This window comes from Myotis yumanensis, unplaced genomic scaffold (assembly GCF_028538775.1).
Source record: "Myotis yumanensis isolate MYYU_CA2020_CCGP unplaced genomic scaffold, mMyoYum1.0.hap1 SCAF_22, whole genome shotgun sequence".
Classification (NCBI taxonomy): Eukaryota; Metazoa; Chordata; class Mammalia; order Chiroptera; family Vespertilionidae; genus Myotis; species Myotis yumanensis.
The window spans coordinates 576,767-598,700 of NW_027223773.1; the positions used below are offsets into that span (position 1 = coordinate 576,767).

Below are 21,934 nucleotides of genomic sequence, written 5' to 3' on the forward strand. Positions count from 1 at the left end.
GAGGCTGGGCGCCCTACCTCGGACTGCATCCTCTCCTCAGCCTGGAGAAGGGAGCGTGGAGGAGGGGGAGGGAGAGAGAGAGAGAGAGAGCAGGTTACCCGGAGCTGAGGCAGCCAGGCCGCAGCCGGCGGGAACGTGGAGAAGCGAGGCCTGAGGTCCAAAGGGGCCGAAACGGCTCCCAGGCCCTGACCCGACTCGGGGGCTTAGATCGGGGGTTTCTCTAAGGTTCACGTGCAGCCAGCTCCGTGGGGGCCCAGAAGCGGGGAGGACCCTGGCTGACTGGGACTCACCCTCTCTGCCCCCAACGGGAAGTCAGAGCCCAGACCCCGGGCAGAGGAATCCCAGGAGGAGGCGCCGTGAGAGCCCAGGGCATTACACACGCAGCCAACTGCACACACGCAGCCAACTGCACACAGGCGGTCAACTGCACACACGCGGTCAACTGCACACACACACAGACAAGCGCACACACGGTCAAGTGCACACGAGGTCAAGTGCAGACACGTAGTCAATTGCACACGCAGTAAACTGCACACATGCGTTCAATTGCACACACGGTCAAGTACACACGCAGCCAACTGCACACACACAGATAAGTGCACACACCCGGTCAACTGCACACACGGTCAAATGCACACACGCGGTCAAGTACACACGTGGTTAAGTGTAGACACGCGGTCAACTGCACACACACAGACAAGTGCACGCGTGGTCAAGTGCACAGGGGGGGTTCTGGAATGCACCTGGGGACCCCCATCACCTCCCCACAAATGCCTCCCCCTCCCCGGGGTGTGGAGCGGGCTCTAGGACCAGGGGCTCTCCAGCCTCAGAGCAGGCGGTAGGGGTGCTGGGTGCTTGCAGGCCAGACAGACCCTGAGCTCCCAGGCACCAAAGCTCCCAGCCCAGGCTCCCCCCCAGGTGCCCAGGCTGCAGGGGCGACGAGGGAGGAAGGAAGGAGGAGACGGGGTGCTCTTACCGAGGAGTATGTGGAGGAGGCGCTGGACGCCAGGGACAGCACTGAGCCGTGAACTGGAAGAGAAAAGAAGGGGGTGTTAACACAGGCCTTGGAGACCAGCCAGGGGACCCCGGGAGGAGCCCTGAGGTGGGAGCTGGTATTGACAGGCGGGCACCTGGAGCCGACAGAAAGAACAGAACGGGGACCCGGCTGGAACCAGAGCCCAGAGCCGGTTGGGTCTGCTGAGCAAGGCGGCCTCCTCCTGCAGTGACACTGGCCCGGGGGTGGACCCTGGCTTGGCCGGGTCCGAGGGGCGCCGGGACCCAGGAGGGAAAGGGGGTGCTCGCGGGCAGGTGCCCAACGGAGCCGCACAGAGCAACTCTGCCGCCTGCCCGCGCCTCCACTTAGCACGGGGGTTCGTGCTAGAATCCCGGGACCACTCGGCGAAAAACCAGCCGGCGTGGCTCAGTGGTTGAGCGTCGACCTATGAACCAGGAGGTCAGGGTTCGATTCCCGATCAGGGCACATGCCCAGGTTGCGGGCTCGATCCCCAGTGGGGGGCGTGCAGGAGGCAGCCGATCCATGATTCTCTCTCATCATGGATGTTTCTCTCTCTCTCCCTCTCCCTTCCTCTCTGAAATCAATATAAGCACATTAAATAAAAATTAAAAAATAAATAAAGAGAAACGCCTGGTGCAAAATCCTTAGAGAGAACTCGTGCGTGTCTTCAAGCCACGAAGGCACGGCCAGCCCCCAGGAGCCTGGCCCCGCGGCTGAGCCTGAACCTGATGCCATGGCAACCGCATCCTGCCTGACGCGGACCCAGAGCATCCTTGGGAGAGGCACGCGCAGCCCGGCTCCTCCCTACGCGCTGCCCCGTGACCCCGCGTGACCTCGTGGACCCTGGAGCCTGTCCACGCTCACTCCCCTCCCCAGCCCCAAGGTTTCTGGGCCCCCAGACCCTTCTCAGGGGCCGGGAGGAAGCGCTGAGATGGCCCCGCGCGATGGGCTGTGAGTCATGTGCAGGGGGCGGCCGTGTGGGCGGTGGAGGCGGTGGGTGGCGGGTGGCGGGTGGCGGGTGAGGGCCCAGCGGAGCCGGGATGAAGCGTGAACCGCGCCGCGTGAGGTCTCACCGTCGTCCGCGGGGTCTCGGAAGGATCCCGACCGGATCATGCCCTTGGGTCTCTCGGCCAGGGAGAGGGTGCTCCCCGTTTGGGAGCCGCTGTACAGCTCGAAGGCGGCCTCGTGGGTGGGGATGCTGTTCGAGCGAGTGATTCTTGGCGTGGTGGCCGCCGAGGGGCTCACTGGAAGGACAGAGGGGGGGGCGGGAGGGGGCGGGAGAAGAGGCAGGGTCACCGGTGCTCAGGGCCTCGGGGACGGGGACAGGGCGCCAGGGGCGGGGGAGGCAGGAGGTGGGGTGTGCAGGCCAGCGGGGTGGGGCTGGGGGGCATGGGCCCTAACGGACGAGGACCCTGCTGTCTGTGGTCACGGGGGGCACAGCGTTTCCCGTGGGCAGCCTGCCCCGGGGGTGTCACGTAGGCTGGGGGCCTGGCGCTTGTCCCGAAACCTTCACATCCCTCGGATGTGCCCAGACACACAGACGCTGTTCACCAAAACACACGGGCGGGCGGCCCGGCCGGCGTGGCTCAGGGGCTGAGCGTCCACCTATGAACCAGGAGGTCGCTGTTCGATTCCCCGTCAGGGCACAGGCCCGGGTGTGGGCTCCATCCCCACCCGTAGGGGGCGTGCAGGAGGCAGCCGATCATGACTCTCTCCCCATGGATGTTTCTCTCTCTCTCTCCCTCTCCCTTCTTCTCTGAAAAACAAAACGAAACAAAACAAAAACAAACAAAAAAACACAGGCGGCTGCAAGGACGGAGACCAGACCAAGAAGACTCAGATCTGAGAGACGCAAAGAGCCGGCTGCAGAAGGGGCTCAGCCAGGGGGCCGTGGACGCGACCGGGCGTTGGCCTCGGACCCTCCCTGCGAAGGCCTAGGTCCCCTTCACGCTCAAACGGCAAGAAGCCTGGCCTCCCTGCCCAGCATCCCCCGCGAAACGTCGCCCGAGGGAGCAGGTGCACGTCAGGGCGGGTGGGGCCACAGCCTCAGGGCTCACCCCACATGGAGTCCCCCTCCCACCCCCTTGGGTTCTCCTGTGCCCCCTGCAGGTGGATGGCCGCCCCTGCACACGGATCCACGCACAGTAGGACTGCACATCGCACAGTAGGACTGCACATCGCACAGTAGGACTGCACATCGCCTGACCCCGAGACTGCGGACCGATGGCTGCCCGCCCCGCCCCTCAGCCGGCAGCATACACCCAGTTTCCCCGTGTGGCCCCAGGTGCAGCCGGAACCCGAGCCGGCCCCGCCCTCCAGGGGCCATCCTGCCTCATCTCTGAATCAGAACCCTTCCCTCTTGCCCGGCCGGCGTGGCTCAGTGGCTGAGCGTGGACCTATGAACCAGGACAGTGGTCGGCAAACTGCGGCCTGGCAAACCGCGGCTCGCGAGCCACATGCGGCTCTTTGGCCCCTTGAGTGCGGCTCTTCCACAAAATGCCGACTTCTGCGCATGGGCCACAAAGTTTCAATCGAACTGTACGTGCGCGCCCGCACGTGGTATTTTGTGGAAGAGCCACACTCAAGGGGCCAAAGAGCCGCATGTGGCTCAAGAGCCGCGGTTTGCCGACCACGGAACTCGGAGGTCATGGTCCGATTCCCCGTCAGGGTGCATACCCGTGTTGCGGGCTTGAACCCCAGTGGGGGTCGTGCAGGAGGCAGCCGATCCATGATTCTCTCTCCTCATGGATGTTTCTCTCTCTCTCCCTCTCCCTTCCTCTCTGACATCAATAAAAATATATTTTTTTTAAAAAGAGAGAGAGAGAACCCTTCCTTCTTGCCTGGCTTCGAAAGGAGTGGCCGGCAGGGGTCAGAGGCTCAGCCCTCAGGGCAGGGACGTGCTGGGCCAGCCCAGGCGTGAGGGACCCTGGGCTTCTCCGGGTTTGGAGGCAGATCCCGTCCTTGGCCGTCAGCCGGCCGTCCCTCCTTCCTCCCGGCAGCCCCACAGCCCAGTGAGGACACTGCCCTGGGAGTGGCCGCCACACCGGGGTCTGCGGCTTCCCCTGCCTTCGTTCAGACCCCGAAGCTACGAGGATGCACAGCGCCTCCCGGGGGCAGCCTGCCGGTCGGGATCTTAAAGACTTTGTCTCCGTCTCATTTCGGGTGAATAGACTCAGGCACCTCGCGGCGATCTGCCCGCGCCCCCCCCGCCCCCCCCGCCCCGGTGCCGGGCGCCAGGCTGCGACACTGACCGACGTTGGTGAGCTGGCCCTTGGCGCTGAGCGACAGGGGCAGCGCGGGAGGCGACGGCAGCTCGGCCTGGTCCTCGGGCTCGGGCAGCCCCGCGATGGTGTGCGAGTGTCTCCGCTCCTTGGGCTCCTCCTGGGACTGGAGCTGGTACCTGTCGGACGGACGAGGCAGCGGGACTCGGTTTGGGCGACGGCCAAGAGGGGTGAGGTGGGGCTGGCGTGGAGGCCCCGAGGCAGGATGAGGAGAAAGGGGAGCAGGGAGGGGGCCCCGAGGAGGGAACCACAGCGGGGGTGACTGGGCGAGCTTCCCAGGCCCTCAGGAGCCCGGGGAGGGGGGGGGGCGGGGGGCAGAAAGCAGAGTTACCTGAGCCCCTTCTTGGGCAGCGTGTTCCGATCCCGCTGGCCACTGTGGAGGAAAAGCAAGAGAAGCGTGAGGGCCCCTCCGAGAGGCCTGAGTCCCGGGCCCTGGGTTCGAGGGACTTGAACGCAGACAATCAGATTGTCGGCCCCACTATCTCTACAAACAACGGAAGACGCCCCCAAGCTGAGGAATTCATCTCAACTGTTCCATGCTTTCCTCTGATCGGAAAGCAGGGTGTGGGAGCTACCGAGAAAGTCAGGCTATGGCGGATGAAACCAGGCCATGATGTCATAGAAATGATGTCATAGAAAGCAAAGGATTTCTGGTGACAGGTCAAGCTAGTTATGTGATTTTTTTTTTTTTTTTAAGAAAGGGAGGAGGCAGGGGGAGAGAGAGAGGGAGGGGAAGAGGGAGGTATCAACGGGAGAGACACATCGATTGGCTGCCTCCCGCACGTGTCCCGGCCAGGGCTGGGGAAACGGCGACCGAGGCACGTACCCTTGACCGGGACTCGAACCCACCACCCTTCAGTCCTCGGGCCGACACTCGAACCCTGACCTACACCGGACGGGGCTAGCGAGGCGATCGGGGTTAAGTCATCAGGTCCGGGTGCACAGCGTCCTTCCTATTTCACGGATTGGGGAAGCAGGCGACATTACTTAATGTCGGTTAAAAAAAACACACATTCCAGCCAGGGCAGCGTGGCTCAGTGGTTGAGCGTCGACCTAGGAACCAGGAGGTCAGGGTTCGATTCCCGGTCAGGGCACAGGCCCGGGTTGCGGGTTGGATCCCAGTGAGGGGTGTGCAGGAGGCAGCCGATCCGTGATTCTCTCTCATCCTTGATGCTTTTCTCTCTCTCTCTCTGCCTCCCCATTTTTCTCTGAAATCAGTACAAATATATTAAAAAAAAAAATTGAAAATGGCCAAGTGGCCACCATACCAGAGACCTCACCGCTGACAGCTGGGGGAGCCGGGACTCAGGACGGATTCAGACCGAGCTCTGCCCCTGTCCACCCACCTGTCCACCTGCCCGGCGCGGGGGCTCCCGCTCCAGGCCAGCTCCTCCGCCTCCTCCTCCTCCGGGGGCGCGGCCGGGGGCACGGCCGGGGCAGGGCTGGGGGCGCCGCTGGTGAAGGCGCCGGGCAGGCTCATGGGCATCTGGAGGGACTCCATGCTCCTGTGCAGGCCGGAGAGTTTGGGGTACATGCGGGGCTCCTTGGGGACGCTGAAGGCGCTCATGAGCTCCAGGCCCTGGGAGAAGCTGGCGGAGTTGATGTTGAGGATGGGGGCCGGGCTGGGGGTGAAGCAGGACGGGAGGGGGCCCCCGGGGGCCGCGCTGGCCGCGTGCAGCTCCGGGAGCTTCGGGGTGAGGGCGTCGCCGGCTGGCGGCAGGTCCAGGCTGTTGGAGTTGACCTTGTCCAGGTTGGCCAGCGAGGGCGGCTTGACAAAGCTCTTCACGGCGGCCCTGAGGCGGGAAGACGAAACGAAGCGTTTAGCATAAAGGAGCCAGAGAAGCCAGAGGCGGACAGGATCCTGGGGAAGTCCCCGTCCGGACTCCTTCCTTTCTGGCTTCGTGCTGAGCCCGGGGGCTTATCCCAGCGACAGAGGCCAGAAGGAGCCCCGATATCCGGCTTGGGAGCCCCTCGAGTCTTTTTTTCCTGTTTTAAGTATATTTTTATTGACTTCAGAGGAAGGGAGAGGGAGAGAAACATCCATGATGAGAAAAATTCATGGATGGGCTGCCTCCTGCACGCCCCCCACACTGGGGATCGAGCCTGCAACCCGGGCCTGTGCCCCGACTGGGAATCGAACTGGGACCTCCTGGTTCACGGGTTGAATCTGAACCACTGAGCCACGCCGGCCGGGCCCCTTCGAGTCTTCGACTGGGGACAGCACAGGTGTGTGATGACTGTGAATAAATGTGTCGAAACCACCCACCAGGTGCTGGAGACAGGCTTGGCGGCCGATGGGGAACAGCACCAACAAGGAACTTGGAAGGCAGTTTTGGAAGAGGGAGAAGGAACTGGGATGCAGGGAGTGGTGGAGAGACCGGGACCCTAACCCTAACCCTAACCTCTAACCCTAACCCAGAGCACAGCGGCCAGGCCAGGCCTCCCAGCCCAGGGCGTGCGGGGATCTGTGACGGAGGCGGAGCAGATGGACAGGGGCGGCGGCCAGCGGCCGGGCAGGTACCTGACGGGGGTCGGCGGCAGCTCGGCCAGCTTGGCGGCCGGCGGGAGGCTGGCCTGATTCTTGGGCGTCGTCTCCGGGGAGCCGATGCTCTTCAGGGAGATGCTGTCTGGGTCCAGGGCCACGGCCTTGGCCTTGGCCTTCTCCTTCTCCCGGTCGGTCTGGTTGACCGGGGCCGGCACGGCCCGGCCGCCGGCCACCTTGGTCGGCTCCTTCAGGCGGGAGGGCACGAGGCCGGGCTGCTTGGCGCTGAGCAGGCTGGGGTCGATGCTGCTGCTGACGGGGCGCGGCCCAGCCCGGCCCCCCGTGACGCTCATGGCGCTGGACTTGGCGGGCCGGGGCAGGCTGCGGTACTGGATGGCGGACCGGGCGCCGGGCGCCAGGAAGCCGGGCTCGGGGCCGTTGGACACGTCCAAGCTGGTCTTGCGGCCGCCCACGGGCTTCACGGGGATGCCCGAGGACTTCTGGATCTTGCCGAGCGTGGCGGAGCCGCCCGTCTGCATGACCGTGGCCGTGCCCGTGGCGGGCGGAGGCTTCTTGTAGCCGAAAGAGCCCGAGGCGGAGGGCCGGGCGATGCCCGAGGGCGGCTTCTTGGCGTCGGCCAGGCGGTCCCGGCCGGCGTCCGAGGAGGAGCGCTGTAGGCCCGTGTTCCTCACGGCCAGCTTGGCCTTGTCCGCCGCCTTGCCTTCCGGTTTGCCTGGGAGAGGCAGGAGGTGAGGTGAGAGTAGGCGGGATCGTCAACAACACAAACAGGCTTAAAAAAAAACAACACAACTAAATACATTTTTATGGATTTCAGAGAGGAAAGGAGAGGGAGAGAGAGAGAGAAACATCCACGAGGAGAGAGAATCGTGGACCGGCTGCCTCCTGCATGCCCCCCACTGGGGATGGAGCCCGCAACCCGGGCCTGTGCCCCGACCGGGAATCGAACTCGAGACCCTTCAGTCCGCAGGCCGACGCTCTATCCACTTTGCCAAATCGGCCGGGGCTTCTTTCTCTTTTTAAAGGAAAAATCTCTGCTCTATTGTTATCATGTATTTATTTTAATTCTCACCCAAGGAGTGAGGAAGAGTATTTTTTTCCATTGATGTTTTAGAGCGAGCGAAACGGAGAGGGAGAGACGGAGAGAGAGAAACACAGACGTGAGAGAGACATCGACCGGTCGTCTCCCGCTCGTACCCCGGCCAGGGCTGGGGACTGAACCTGCGACCGAGCCCTGTGCCCTTGACCGGGAACCGAGCCCACATCCCGGGGGCCGGCCACTGCCGAGGGGGGAGCCCCAGAGAGGCAGGCCTGACCCCTCCCAGCCCCCGCCCCCCGCTTGCCCCTGGCCCCAGGCTTACCCGCCACCTTGAGGGCGCTCTGGGCCGTGTGGGTGATGGGGGACGTGACCGCCACGGGCGGGGTCTTGCCCTTCTTCAGGGACCCGGCGTGGCCCAGGCTGATGGGCTTCTTCAGCTCCGCGACCTTGGCCGCGTCGTCGCCGCCGCCGCCCGCCGCTCTCGGGCCGCTCCCTGCGCCACTTGGAGCCGCCTGACTCCATCTTCAGGCTCCCGCTGTCGTAGTCCAGCTTCCGGGGGGCCTTCTCCTCCGACTCGCTGAACCAGCTCAGCCCGCTCTCCGCCAGGGAGCGCTTCTCCGAGTCCGTGCGCAGCTGCCCGGGAGAGGACGGTGTTGGCGGGGACGCGCGTCAGGGGACGGAGGGTGGACTCCAGGGTGGGTGGCCACGGGGACTCCGACGGCTGCTGGGGGGGCCCTGCTCCTCCCGGAGGCTTATGTCCACCCAGGGTGCCCACCCACACCTCCAATTTCTTTTCTTTAAAAGATGAGCCCTGGCTGGTGTTGCTCAGTGGATAGAGCGTCGGCCTGCAGACCGAAGGGTCCCGGGTTCGATTCCGGTCAAGGGCATGGACCTCGGTTGCAGGCTCCTCCCCAGCCCGGGCCCTGGTCGGGGCGCGTGCAGGAGGCAACCCATCGATCGATGCGTTTCTCTCACATCGATGTTTCTCTCTGTCTCTCCCTCTCTCTTCCACTCTCTCCCTAAAAACCAATGGGGAAATATCCTCGCGTGAGGATGAACAAAAATACAGAAGAAGAAGCATCCATGATGAGAGAGAATCATGGATCGGCTGCCTCCTGCCCGCCCCTCCACTGGGGATGGAGCCCGACACCCGGGCAATGTGGCCTGACCGGGAATCGAACCCTGACCTCCCGGTTCATAGTTCGAGGCTCAACCAGCTGATTTCTTTTTCTCTCCGGTCGGAATAGCTCCACGTTGGTGTGGGCACGGCTTACGGGCCCGGCTCCCCCAGCAGCTAACGTCTCCGGTGACGGCGTGGGAACCTGGGCTCTCCCCCTGCCAGCTCGCAAAGGGCGTGGCCGGGGCGTCTGGGACCCAGCCCCATGGGGCGGGCGGGGGGCGTGTGCACACCGGCCCCAGGCACAGCCCCGGCCACTCTCCCTGAGGTGCGGGGCCGGGGGTCTGCAAACTCACGCACCACGACGGTGGAGCTCCTACGCGAGGCCGTGGGGGTCGTCGGGAGGGAGTTGAGCGAGGAGCTCGCGTTGAACTCCTCGGAGCTGAGGTTGTCGGAGGCATCGCTGAGCCCGCTGCTGATGGAGCTGCTCTCATCCCAGCTGCAGGGGGAGGGGGGGAGAGAGAGGTCAGCGGCCGGGGAGAGGGGTCAGTGGCCGGGGAGAGAGGTCAGCGGCCGGGGAGAGAAGCAGGACATGGGATTTGCACACACAGACGGAGAGAAAGCTTGGGGGTTAGGCCTGGGTTTGCAGGCAACTCTGCCTGTGACGGGAGCTGCCTCGTAATCCGGCGACGCTTTTCTGTAAACGCAGCCGACGGTCTGTTCTGGCAAAAGCAGCCGTTCTATCCCCTCAACAGAGAGGCGCCCGGGGATCAACCTCATCATACAAGCCAACCCCTGCTCCCTGCAAACAGCCTCCATTCTTGTTTTTTAAAATTGATTTCAAAGAGGAAGGGAGAGGGAGAGAGACAGACAGAGAAACAGCAACGATGAGAGAGCATCATGGACCGGCTGCCTCCTGCACACGCCCCACACAGGGGATCGAGCCCACAATCTGGGCATGTGCCCTGACCAGGAATCCAACCGTGACCTCCTGGTTCCCAGGCCGACAGTCTATCCACTGAGCCACCTCGGCCAGGGCGTCCTCTATTCTTTTCACTAAGTTAACCTCCCGCGCTAATTCCTGAAACCTCCGCCCGGGGCGTAGGAACAGCTGATTCCCCCTCTTGCTCTCCCCCTCCCCCGCCTCCCGCCTCCTGGCACTGATGCCCCGGTCTTGGGGACACTCCGGGGCGCCCCTCTCCTCTGCAGGGCGCGCACAGGGCTGTGCGGAGGCCGGCGCATCTGGACGCAGCCCTGTTTGTGTCCACGCGGACACGTGGCCAGGCCCGGGGCAGGCACACCCTCCCCGCTGGGAACGGCTCGGACGCTCAGGCGGCTCGCGGCTAGCACTGGCCACCCTCCCAGGCTTCTCTCACGCGGTCCCCTCCCCACAGGTCAGGGCCAGCCATTCCACAGGCGTGAATGGCCCGGGGTGCGGGCGCGCTGGCGGGCAGGGCGGACTCGCTGCGACCACAGGGGAGAAAATCCTGCCGCTTCCCCAGGCTCCCGGGGGTCAGGCTCGGACACGGAGTCCGCCTCCTCGCGTCTGGAACACAGACGCCCGGTGAGTCAGTAACCAGGGGCCGCATGCTTCTCCGCTAACGACACAAGACCCCCGACTGCTCAGCCCGCCGGCGGGCGGCCAGCGCTTCATGGGACCCGGTGGATGCGACCGTATCCGTGGCATCCGCACGGCTTACTGGGACCTCGAGGTGGGGAAGGGTGATTGCAGGGTGGTGGGCGCGGACGGAGAGGTGAGGACGCCGGAGACGCGAGAGGCTGTTTCCGAGCTGCGGCAGGACGGACAGACGGACAGACGAGAGAAGAAGCAGAGCCTGAGCCCAGGCCCCGGCTCCGGCTCCGTAATTAGGACCAACTGTGGGCGAGGAATGCTGACTCGGCGCCCGCTTGTTTGCCTTCTCTCCGGTTTCAGAGTCCCCTCCGCCCGCCCCTCCGCGCCTCTCACAGGGGAAGGGAGAGAAACAGGCTCTTTCCTAGCCTTCCCCCCCCTTTTTTTTTTTAAAAAAAAGATATTTGTATTGATTTCAGAGAGGAAAGGAGAGGGAGCGAGAGATAGGAACATCCAGGAGGAGAGAGAATCATGGATCGGCCGCCTCCCGCACGCCCCGCACGGGGGATGGAGCCCGCAACCCGGGCCTGTGCCCCGACGGGGAATCGAACCCCGACCTCCTGGTTCACAGGTCGACATGTGGATGCTCCACCCCTGAGCCACGCCGGCCGTGCACAAATGCACAATTTTTAACAGTATTTCCGTGACCGTCTTCCGCTCTGAACTAGCCGCTCACGGGGAGAGACGGTGACGGGCGGCCACGTGAGCTGCCTTCGCTTGGGCCAATGCGGTGGCTCATCCAGCCGCCGACCCCAGCCAGACCTGGGACACTATAGCAGGTCACCTCGCATTCGAACCTCCGTCCACCACCATCCCCCTCCCGGCCCCCACCTCCACCCCACCCCCCGGAAAAATCCAGCCCCTACATTCTTTCCTGATGTAAAGATTTCCAATAACAGCACTAGCCTAGCCGTTAATAATAGGCCCCAACATGTCAATTACGGCGGCCTCTGAGAGTATAGCTTCACGGAGGGGTAGGGGTGGGGTGGGGGAAGGAGGGGGGTGCCAGTCACCAGAGGCAGCAGGGACGTCTCCTCGGACGGCACGCGGAGCGCAGGCTGCGGGGAGGATCGTTCCGTGTCGGCCACACCATGACGTTGCCTGTCTCCCTCTCCACCAACCTTACAATTAAACACCCGCGGCTTGGTCTTCCCTTACGTTTCTAGAGAGCAAGGGGTGTGTGTGTGGGGGGCGGGGCGGGGGGCAGGGGAGGCACAAGGAGGCAGCCCTGTAATCGGTTCACCCCCAGCACTTGGTCGTAGGTGGCGACCGGGGCCACGTGTGCCTCCTGGTGTTTTCTTTCTTGCCAACCGGCCCGTAAGCACTTACCTCCCCGAAACCCTCAGAATAAGAACGCTCCTGCCCGGCCGGCGGGGCTCAGTGGTGAGCGTCCACCTAGGAACCAGGAGGTCAGGGTTCGATTCCCCGTCAGGGCACACGCCCGGGTTTTTGGGCTCGATCCCCGGTCGGGGGCGTGCGGGAGGCGGCCGATCCATGATTCCCGCTCATCACGGATGTTTCTATCTCTCTCTCTCTCTCCCTCTGCCTTCCTCCCCGAAATCAATAAAAAAAAATAAAAAGAAAGAGAAAGAAATCGCACCCAACGGGAGTCTGCTTGTCCCTTTGATCCGGGTCTTAAGGAAGGTGGACTCGTTACGCCCACCACGGGGGTGGGGGCCGGGGCAGTGACCTGGTCTGGGCGGACGGCCTTGTCCATGTTACAGACGCCTTGCGCCTTCCTCTTCATCTCAAAAGTAACCGCCTTCTTATCCCGAGTCCTGCGTTCATGGATGGCTTCCTCTCCCCAAAATAGCCCCGTGAGCGCCCGAAGGTTTTCGCTCCAGAGCACCGAGGGCTGAATAGCACATTGTGCGTGGGGTCAAAGGTCGGCATCCGAGGGGAAACCCGCTCGGCCTGGTAAAAGACCTCTCTCTCTCTCTCTCTCTCTCTCTTTTCTTTTTACGACGAGCCTCCCATGCACGGGAGATTGAGCCCATCTCCCACCCATTCCAAAGCCTCGAACAAAAAGGAGGAGAACAAAAAGGCATCTTAGCTCCGAACCCCTGAGTGGCTGCCGGGAAAGATCTTAGAAAAAACAGACGCCGTGCAGGTGTTCAAGGTAAAAAAAAAACCCACACAAAACCACAAAAAACAAATCCCTCCCTGCCCCAGGCCACGAAGGACGAATGGAGGGAAAAAGATTAACAGGGAACCGAACAGATGTGGGCCGGCCCAGCCAGCTGGCTCAGTGGATAGAGCATCGGCCTGTGGACGGAAGGGTCCAGGGTTCGATTCCGGTCAAGGGCACGTACGTACGTCGGGTGCAGGCTCGATCCCGGGCCCGGGTCAGGCAACCCATCGATGTGTGTCTCTCTCTCTCTGTCTTTCCCCCTCCCCTCCACTCTCTCTGAAAAATCATTTTTGGGGAAAAAAAAAATCCTCGGGTGAGAATGAACAAAAATAAGTAAATAAGTGTATTCACGAATAAAAACAAATACAGACACAAATAAAAAGACAAAGAAGTCGGCCTACCCCCCAGGACACCCACCCTCCCCCAAGCTCCGCCCGCCCCCTCCCGTCCCCCAGGCTGGGAAGGAGACCGTCTTTGTTATCTGAAGAGAGGTACCTATCTGGGGGGGCGGGGGGGGGGGGGGCCCTAGGAACGGATGTTGGGCGACGCTGCCTGGAAACCGCGGTTCTAAGGCTTGACGATCAGTGTGGGGCTTTTGGCCTAATCCTTAAAGAAGTTAAAAAAAAAAAAAAAAGGAAGACTGAAATGAAAATAAAAGAGAAAGTTCATCAAAATCCGACGGGTCTTGTTTCGGGGGAAGGTGCCTCAGGCTACAGACAGCAGCACAAACATGTCTCCTGTCCGCCCGTCCGTCCGCTGCGCTCCTAACCCTCCTCCCCGGCGGCGGCGCCCCCCTCGGCTTCCGCGTGGAAGCGGCTGAAAACCTATTTTTAAACATCACGCAGTCGACGGATCCGCAGGCCCAAACCCCGGTGGTCCAGGAGGGTCCTAGGGGAGGATTTAAAATCAGCCCCGGGCCGACGTGCCAAGCCGGGGAATGAGAGCGTCGGGCGTGTGTGCGTGTGTGCGTGCGTGTGTGTGTGAGCGCCGGTCCTGCTTTACCCACGCGGCTGCTCTATTTCAGGAGCTACGAGCGGACGGAGCCAGAGAGCTGGCAGGGACACGGCTCCGGGTACCCGTGGTCCCTGCAACCTGGGCAGGCTGTCCCGTAAGACGGCGGGAAGCAGCTTGTGGGCGCTGCTGACACAGCCTCTGTCCTATCACAGGCCGCTGCTGCCCGGGCTGGAGCCCTCTCCCTGGGGGTCTCTGTGGGATGAGCAGGTCTTGTTCCCACCGGTCCCCCAGGCGCTCTGGACAGCCCAGATGCCTGCACCCCCCCCCGCCCCCCCCCCCCCCCGTTTCCTGCCTGAAGGACACGGGAGGCTGCAGGAGAAGAGCGGGGTCTCCAGGAGCCACCAGACCAGAAGCACCTGAGCCGGTGCCTCTAGCTCAGCGGTTCTCAACCTTCCTGACGCCGCGACCCTTTCATACAGCTCCTCATGTGGTGGCGACCCCCAATTTCATTGTTACAAATGGAACATCATTCAAGCATAGTGATGGAACCCAAAAACAGTATGTCATTATATACGTGTTTTCCGATGGTCTTAGGCGACCCCTGTGAAAGGGTTGTTCGACCCCCAAAGGGGTCACGGCCCACAGGTTGAGAACCGCTGCTCTAGAAGGGTGCAGAAGTCCCAGGCGTGGGGGGTGGGGGTGCGGGAAGTCAGCTGCCTCCAGCGAATGGGGGGACCGAGGGCTGGTCATGGAGATAGTGGGGGGCTATGAAGCCATCCGCCCGGACCCCTTCCTCACACCTCCAGCGGCCTCCTGGGGCGCTGAAAGGAAGCCCATGCCTACAGGGAGGGGGGCCTCTTTGATCTTTCCCCTCCCCCCTGTGGGCCCCAAACATCCTTTTCACCAGGAAGGTTTAGAGCCGCCCCTAGCGCCAAGGCCTGGGCTGAGCCGTCCATCCGTCCATCTGTCCATCCGCCTCTCTGAGGCCTGAAGCCAGGGCCGTTACATTTTACAGTCACCTCCGGGCCCTGGAGGGCTGACCTCGGCTTTAACAACAACCCGGCCAGCAATCCCGAGCATCCGGTCTGGAAGGAAGGGAGAACACAGGCCCCACCCGGCCCCACCCAGGCGGGCCCCACCCCCAGGCGGCCGGCAGGGCAGGTGAAATTCGGCTGCACCCTGTCCCTGGGCTCCCACAGGCAGGTCCCCACCTGGGCGCACCTGCCCGGGAGCCTGTTTCCGGTAAGGAGCTGGGTGAGTCGGCATCCACGGTGGCCCCAGGACAGGCACTGAGCTCCCGGTGCAAAGCCTGGGTCTCCGGGGTGGGGAGGGGTGGGGCGGGGAGAAACCCATTCAACAGAAATGGCGGTACAACCTAGACCAGGCTGTGTGGGGAGGAAGGTGTGATGGGGTGGGGGGTGGGGGGCAGGGAGAGCACGCGGGGCGGGGTGTAGAACCCATGGTAACTTTCCTGGGGCACCCCCAGTTTGATCTGAAGGAGGTTCTGGCTGCGGAAGTGGGGAGGTCGTGAAAGGCCCCTTCTCTCCACCTCCGCCAGGGCCGGCGGACTCAGGGCTCAGCCGGGATCTCGCTGAAAGTAAGACGGCGCCCCCCCCCGCCCACCCCCAAGTCCCTAAATAAATCTATTCTCGGTCCCTACACTGGCTCCTCCCGAAGACATCCCAGAGTGACTCCAAGGGTCCCCCATGCCAATCCAGAGGGGGCCGCAGCCCTAGCCAGTGCGGCTCAGTGGACAGAGCATCGGCCCGAGGACCGAAGGGTCTCAGGTTCGATTCCGGTCAAGGGCACACCCCTCGGTGGGTGGCTCCATCCCCAGCCCCCCAGGTCGGGGTGCATGTGGGAGGCAACGAATGGATGTGTCTCTCTCACATCGAGGTTTCTCTCCCCCCCCCCCCCCCCCCCCCCCCCCGCTCCCTTCCACTCTCTCTAAAAATCAACGCAGAAATATCCCCGGGTGAGGCTTAACAGAACAGAAACATGGAGGGTGTTGCCGTCTGTCCTACTGGGTGGGGACTGTCCTACTGGGTGGGGCCGGATGGTGTGGGGCCAGGACTCCCCCCCGCCCAGGGCCGGGCCCACGTCTCCTGCTCCGACACTAGGCCTGGGAGAGCCCTGGGCCCCTCCGAGGCAGCCAGGAGCAGGCTGGGGGTGCAGGCTGGGGGTGCAGGCTGGGGGTGCACGCCGGGGCTCCTGAGGGGTGAGTGGCCGCAGCCCCATGCACTCGCTCTCCCAACTCCCCGCAGCCTCAGGCCGGGCAGCCCCAGGCAGGAGGAGGGGGTGTGGGCGCTGGGATGCCAAGAAGCTCCCTGAAAACCAGGCAGCTACAGCCCCCTTTCTCGGGGCGCAGGGACCCCTAATCCGCTCACTCCCCCTACTTCATGGGGGGCCTTGTGCCAAGGCCCCCCCAGGGCACCCCCCTCCCCAGGCCCACTCCCTCCCAGAAGGATTCCGCGGGGGGTGGGGGGTCCACAAATCCCACACCACGCCCCTCAGTCCCCCCTTCTCCCCCCACCTCCTCGGTTCAGTCCAGGCGGCGCCCAGCGCTTCCGGGGTCAGGGGCTGCACCCCCTCCAGGAGCTCGCCGGGTCCCCAGCACCCCCGCCCCCCTCCCCCCGCACGGCCGGCGACCATCCAAGTTCAATCAACTTGTGCTATTGTCTCGGCTCCGTCCCCGTCTCTGGGGGGTCCCAGCGCCCCGCCTTCGCCTTCCCGCTCCCCGATCGCCCGGACCCGGCACACACCCACCCCGTCCCCACATGCCCCGGCCGCGTGCACGCACCTGGGAGGCCGCTGCCCCCCAAACCCCAGCTCAGAGGGGACCCCCGCCCCCCAGGCTGCAGCCGCGGTGGCGCGGGGGGTGGGGGGGCAGGTGGGGGCTGCAAACCGAACCCCAGGACCGGGCCCGGGGGGGGGGGCGCGCGGGGCTCACCTGCGGGGGAGGCGCAGGGTCCTCCGCGCGCGGGGCGGCGGCAGGTGCAGCATCTTCCCGGCTCCGGCCATTCCCGGGGCGCCCGGCCCCGAACCCCGAACCCCGAACCCGAGCCCGCGCCGGGGACCGAGGTGCGCGCCGGCCACGCGGAGGCCGAAGCCCAGCTCGGCCGGCCCCGCCCCCTCGGCCCCGCCCCGCCCCGCCGCCCTTAAAGCCACAGCGCCCCGCTGCCTTCCCTCTGACTCCACCCCGGGCCCAGAGCGCGCGGGCCCTTTAACGCCCGGGCAGGTAGACAAAGGGACGCCGCCATCCGCGGGGCCCGAGACCTGGGGTGCAGCGGGGTTGGGGGGCCAGGACCCTCGGCCATCAGGGGTGCAAAGGGGGTCGGATGCCTCCGCCCTGAGGAGCTGAGGGCGGGGTGCGGCGGGACCGGGAGCGGGAGGGAGCCGGGGTGCGGCGGGACCGGGTGGGGAGCTGGGGCGCAGCCAGGCAGGGAGCTCCGATGCCCCGGTGCCGGGTGCGGCGGGTGCGGCGGGTGCAGCGGGGTCCCGGGGCCGCCGGGGTGCCGCTGGGCGGGGCTCCACCCCCATCGGGGCCACGGCGGTTAACCCCTGGGGTGCCAGCCGCGGCCCCCGGGCTGCAGAGGCAGAGGGGCGAGAGCAGTGGCATTTCCGGGGCGCGGATGTGGATGGGGTTGGGGGTGGGCACAGAGGTGGAGGCCCCTGAGCGCACCCCACCCCCAGGGCTTCCTCCCAGCTGCCTCCTCGTCCCCTTCCAGGCTCCGGAAATTAATCAGAATAAATGCAGGGAGCCAGTCCCGCCCCAGCGCCGGACCTGCTGCAGCGGTTCTCAACCTTCGGGCCCTTTCAAGACAGTCCCTCATGTGGGGACCCCCAACCATACAATTATTTTCGTGGCTGCTTCATCACTGTCATGTGGCTACGGTGATGAGTCGTCATGGAAATATCTGATCTGCAGGATGGTCTTAGGCGACCCCTGCGAAAGGGGCGTTCGACCGCCAAGGGGTCGCGACCCACAGGTTGAGAACCGCGGTGAGGCCGAAGGCGAGGCCAGAGGCTGGCTGGGGGGGGGCTGTTCTCCCCACCCAGGGAGGGGGACGCCGCCCACCTCCTGACAGCCCGGGGGGTGGGGGTGCCGCCCTGCATTTCTCCAGCACCTGATGTGCGTGGGGGGAGGGAGCACAGCTCACACCACGCAGGAGGGTCTGTGCCTCCGTCCAGGGGGCATTTCCAGGGAGAGCGTCCCTCCCTCCACGAGGTTGGAGCAAGAAGACAGGGATCCGTGCCCGGCCGGCGTGGCTCGGTGGCTGAGCGTCGACCTAGGAACCAGGAGGTCACGGGTCGATTCCCGGTCAGGGCACAGGCCCAGGTTTCGGGCTCAGTCCCCAGTGTGGAGCGATCAGTGATTCTCTCTCATCATGGAGGTCTCTATCCCCCTCCCCCTTCCTCTCTGAAATCAATACAAATATTTTTAAAAAGTGGGACCCGGTATCCGGGTTCTGCATGTTTTGGAAACGGTGCACCGATGACACCCACAATTTCTTTAAGCCACAGAGACACAGCGATGGCATTATTACAAAGCCTCCCCCACCCCTACCCCCCCCACACACACACCCCGTCACAAGCACTGAACTAAGACGGCCTCGAAGCACCCTGGGCAGTGTTCTCTGGACGGGTCAGTGCCACCAGCCCTTACCGCCCGCTCCCATGCCAGCCTGGGGCTCAGAAAGAAGGTTTGGAGGGTCGGAGGCACAGCTGGGGGTGGGGGCACAGTAGACGCACAACGCGTGGGCCCAGAGCGTGGCCCTGATCCAGCTGCGTCCCTGGGAGCCGCTGGGCCAGCTGGAGGAAGGGGCCGCCCAGCTGCGTTACTGCTCGGCAAATATTTACACAACCTCTGAGACCTGCCTCCCCACCACCCCGCAGGCAGCGGAGAGGACACCCCCGGACCAGACAGAGCGCTACTGTTCAGGCCCCTCAGCACCCCCTCCCTCCCTCCAGCCTCGGGGTCTCTGTGTGGCTCTGAGAACACGGGGCAGATGGGGATGGAGACAAGGGGAGGCTGCTTCTCCAACAAGGACGGAGGGACCCTGAGCTGGCCTCCCTGGGCTGTGTGCTCATGTGCGTGTGTGCGTGTGCACACGGGTGTGCACGTTTCTATGTGCGTGTGTGCACGTGTGGTCGTATGCACAGGTGTGCCTGTTCTATGTGGGTGTGTGCATGTGTGAGTGTGCACAGGTGTGCCTGTTCTATGTGGGTGTGTGCATGTGTGTGAGTGCACAGGTGTGCATGTGTCTGTGGGTGTGTGCATGTGTCTGTGGGTGTGTGCATGTGTGAGTGTGCACAGGTGTGCCTGTTCTATGTGGGTGTGTGCATGTGTGAGTGTACACAGGTGTGCCTGTTCTATGTGGGTGTGTGCATGTGTGTGAGTGCACAGGTGTGCCTGTTCTATGTGGGTGTGTGCATGTGTGAGTGTGCACAGGTGTGCCTGTTCTATGTGGGTGTGTGCATGTGTGAGTGTGCACAGGTGTGCATGTGTCTGTGGGTGTGTGCATGTGTGTAGGTGTGCATGTGTGTGAGTGTGCACAGGTGTGCATGTGTCTGTGGGTGTGTGCATGTGTGTAGGTGTGCATGTGTGTGAGTGTGCACAGGTGTGCATGTGTCTGTGGGTGTGTGCATGTGTGAGTGTGCACAGGTGTGCATGTGTCTGTGGGTGTGTGCATGTGTGAGTGTGCACAGGTGTGCATGTGTGGTCGTGAGCACAGGTGTGCATGTGCCTCTGTGGGTGTGTGCATGTGTGTAGGTGTGCATGTGTGTGAGTGTGCACAGGTGTGCATGTGTGGTCGTGTGCACAGGTGTGCATGTGCCTCTGTGGGTGTGTGCATGTGTGTAGGTGTGCATGTGTGTGAGTGTGCACAGGTGTGCATGTGTCTGTGGGTGTGTGCATGTGTGTAGGTGTGCATGTGTGTGAGTGTGCACAGATGTGCATGTGGCTGTGGGTGTGTGCATGTGTGTAGGTGTGCATGTGTGTGAGTGTGCACAGGTGTGCATGTGTCTGTGGGTGTGTGCATGTGTGAGTGTGCACAGGTGTGCATGTGTCTGTGGGTGTGTGCATGTGTGAGTGTGCACAGGTGTGCATGTGTGGTCGTGTGCACAGGTGTGCATGTGCCTCTGTGGGTGTGTGCATGTGTGTAGGTGTGCATGTGTGTGAGTGTGCACAGGTGTGCATGTGTGGTCGTGTGCACAGGTGTGCATGTGCCTCTGTGGGTGTGTGCATGTGTGTAGGTGTGCATGTGTGTGAGTGTGCACAGGTGTGCATGTGTCTGTGGGTGTGTGCATGTGTGTAGGTGTGCATGTGTGTGAGTGTGCACAGGTGTGCATGTGCCTCTGTGGGTGTGTGCATGTGTGTGCATGTGTCTCTCTGATCTCCGAGCTGAGGTCTCTAGGCCGGAAGCAATGATTTAGAGCAGCTGAGCGCGCACTGCTCCAGGCTCTCCAGGCCCGAGCTGCGTCTCTGACCTCTGGGCCCCTGAACCCCGCCTCTCTGACCTCTGCATCGAAACAGAAACACAGTCGGAGGGTGACGGCGGGACACCCATGATCTGAGGGACCCCTCCCCGGAACCTCTTCCTTAGTCCTCCCCCCCCCTCCCCCCCCCCCACACACACTCTCTCAGCAGCTGCCCCGCCCTCCAGAGTTGAGCACCCCCTTCACTCTCCTACGTGACCCAGCAGTTCCCAAGCTGCCAGGCTCTCTCTGGTCCCAGTGGCCTCTTCTCCCCAGAGCTGCCGGGCACACCCTTTGCAAACGTGTCCGACGCCATCGCTCCCCTCCCTGAAACCTGCCCGCGGCCTCCCCGCTCGCTCAGAAAGAAAGTACAAGACCCCCGCGCCCCACCCGCTACCTCACGACCTCACTTCTGACCTGTCCCCTAACCCTGGCTCCAGCCACGCCGACTCCCTGCAGGGCCCGGAACCCGCGCCCATCCTCACCACAGGGCCTTTGCACGTGCCGCCCCGTGCAGAGAGGCCTCCCCTGACCCCCATCTCCAAGAGCCCTGCCCGTCCCTCGGCCCCTCCCTGCCCGATTTCCCCAGCAGCCGGCAGCACCACCTCCTCTACCGTGTGACTTCTGCTGACAGCGGTGATAAGCTCTCCCCTTCCCTTCCAGTAACACTCAGCAGAGCCTCCGCATCCCGGGAAGCCCACCCCTGAGCCTGTCCACATGGCGGGTCGCCCTGGACTGGCCCTGTCATCAGACCCAGGGGGGCCGAGACAGAAGCCAGATCACGGTGCGGAGGGAGGTGAGACAGAAAGGGGATGAGGAGAAGAGGGGCCAGGAAAGGAGCGGAAAGAGGGCGGGGACAGGGGCCAAGATCTGTCCATGTCCCAGCCTGGAGATGACCCGCAGGGACAGGGGCAGAGAGAGACCCCTCCAGCCCGGCTGGCGTGGCTCAGGGGTTGAGCGTCGACCTAGGAACCAGGAGGTCGCGGTGTGATTCCCAATCAGGGCACAGGCCTGGGTAGCGGGCTCGATCCCCAGTGTGGGGCGTGCAGGAGGCAGCCGATCCATGATTCTCTCTCTCCCCCTCTCCCTTCCTCTCTGACATCAATAAAACCATATTAAGAAAAATAAACAAATAAAAGAAGAGACCAACACAGAAAAGCACAAAGAAGCAGGGGCCTCAGGTCACTCGTGGGTCGATTTCCAACAACAAAATATTTAAAATGAAATACAATCTACATGAGGACTTTGATAGGCTTGGTTTTCCAGGGGGTGACATTTCCTGAGCACCCGGTGCGAGTCCAACACGCTATCCTGTTTTTTATTTTTTGTTAATTCTCACCCGAGGGCATTTTCCCACCGATTTCTAGAGAGAGTGGGGAAGAGGAGGCGGCTGCTGCTGGAAGAGGAGAAACAGTGGGCGGACGGGCGGGCAGGTGAGCGAGGCGGGTGGGGGAGGCCACACCCATCCCTGCAGCCTCTCAGCCTCCGAACACCTCCCGCCTGATTGTCAACCAAATTGTAAGCCATCAAACTCAGTGACAACCCGGGCAGGCAGCGCGATTGTAGGTTACTAGGACACCCGGGAGGAGGGGCCGCTCCGCACGCAGCTTCCGCCTGCATCCGTTGCCATGGCAGCCAGCATCCCTCCAGCGGCCCCTCTGGAATACCTGGCTCCCTCCCGCCTCCCGCCGGCCCTGCTGGGTCTGCAGGGGGGGGCGGCAACCACGCAGCCCAATCCCACACCCCCACACCGACTGGGGAGTGTCATCATTCTTCCGTTTTCAGAATGA

General features: G+C 63.4%; 1 protein-coding gene across 1 annotated transcript in view; it reads right to left on the bottom strand.

Annotated features, from left to right (window-relative positions):
* NAV1 (neuron navigator 1) overlaps positions 1 to 21,934 on the bottom strand; it is a 95,954-nt gene that overhangs the window by 16,856 nt on the left and 57,164 nt on the right. The window contains 10 exon segments of the mRNA XM_070401389.1: positions 18 to 41; positions 977 to 1,029; positions 2,089 to 2,259; positions 4,267 to 4,415; positions 4,628 to 4,669; positions 5,643 to 6,089; positions 6,818 to 7,511; positions 8,158 to 8,299; positions 8,301 to 8,468; positions 9,313 to 9,451. Of these exon segments, the coding sequence (XP_070257490.1) occupies positions 18 to 41; positions 977 to 1,029; positions 2,089 to 2,259; positions 4,267 to 4,415; positions 4,628 to 4,669; positions 5,643 to 6,089; positions 6,818 to 7,511; positions 8,158 to 8,299; positions 8,301 to 8,468; positions 9,313 to 9,451 (2,029 nt within the window).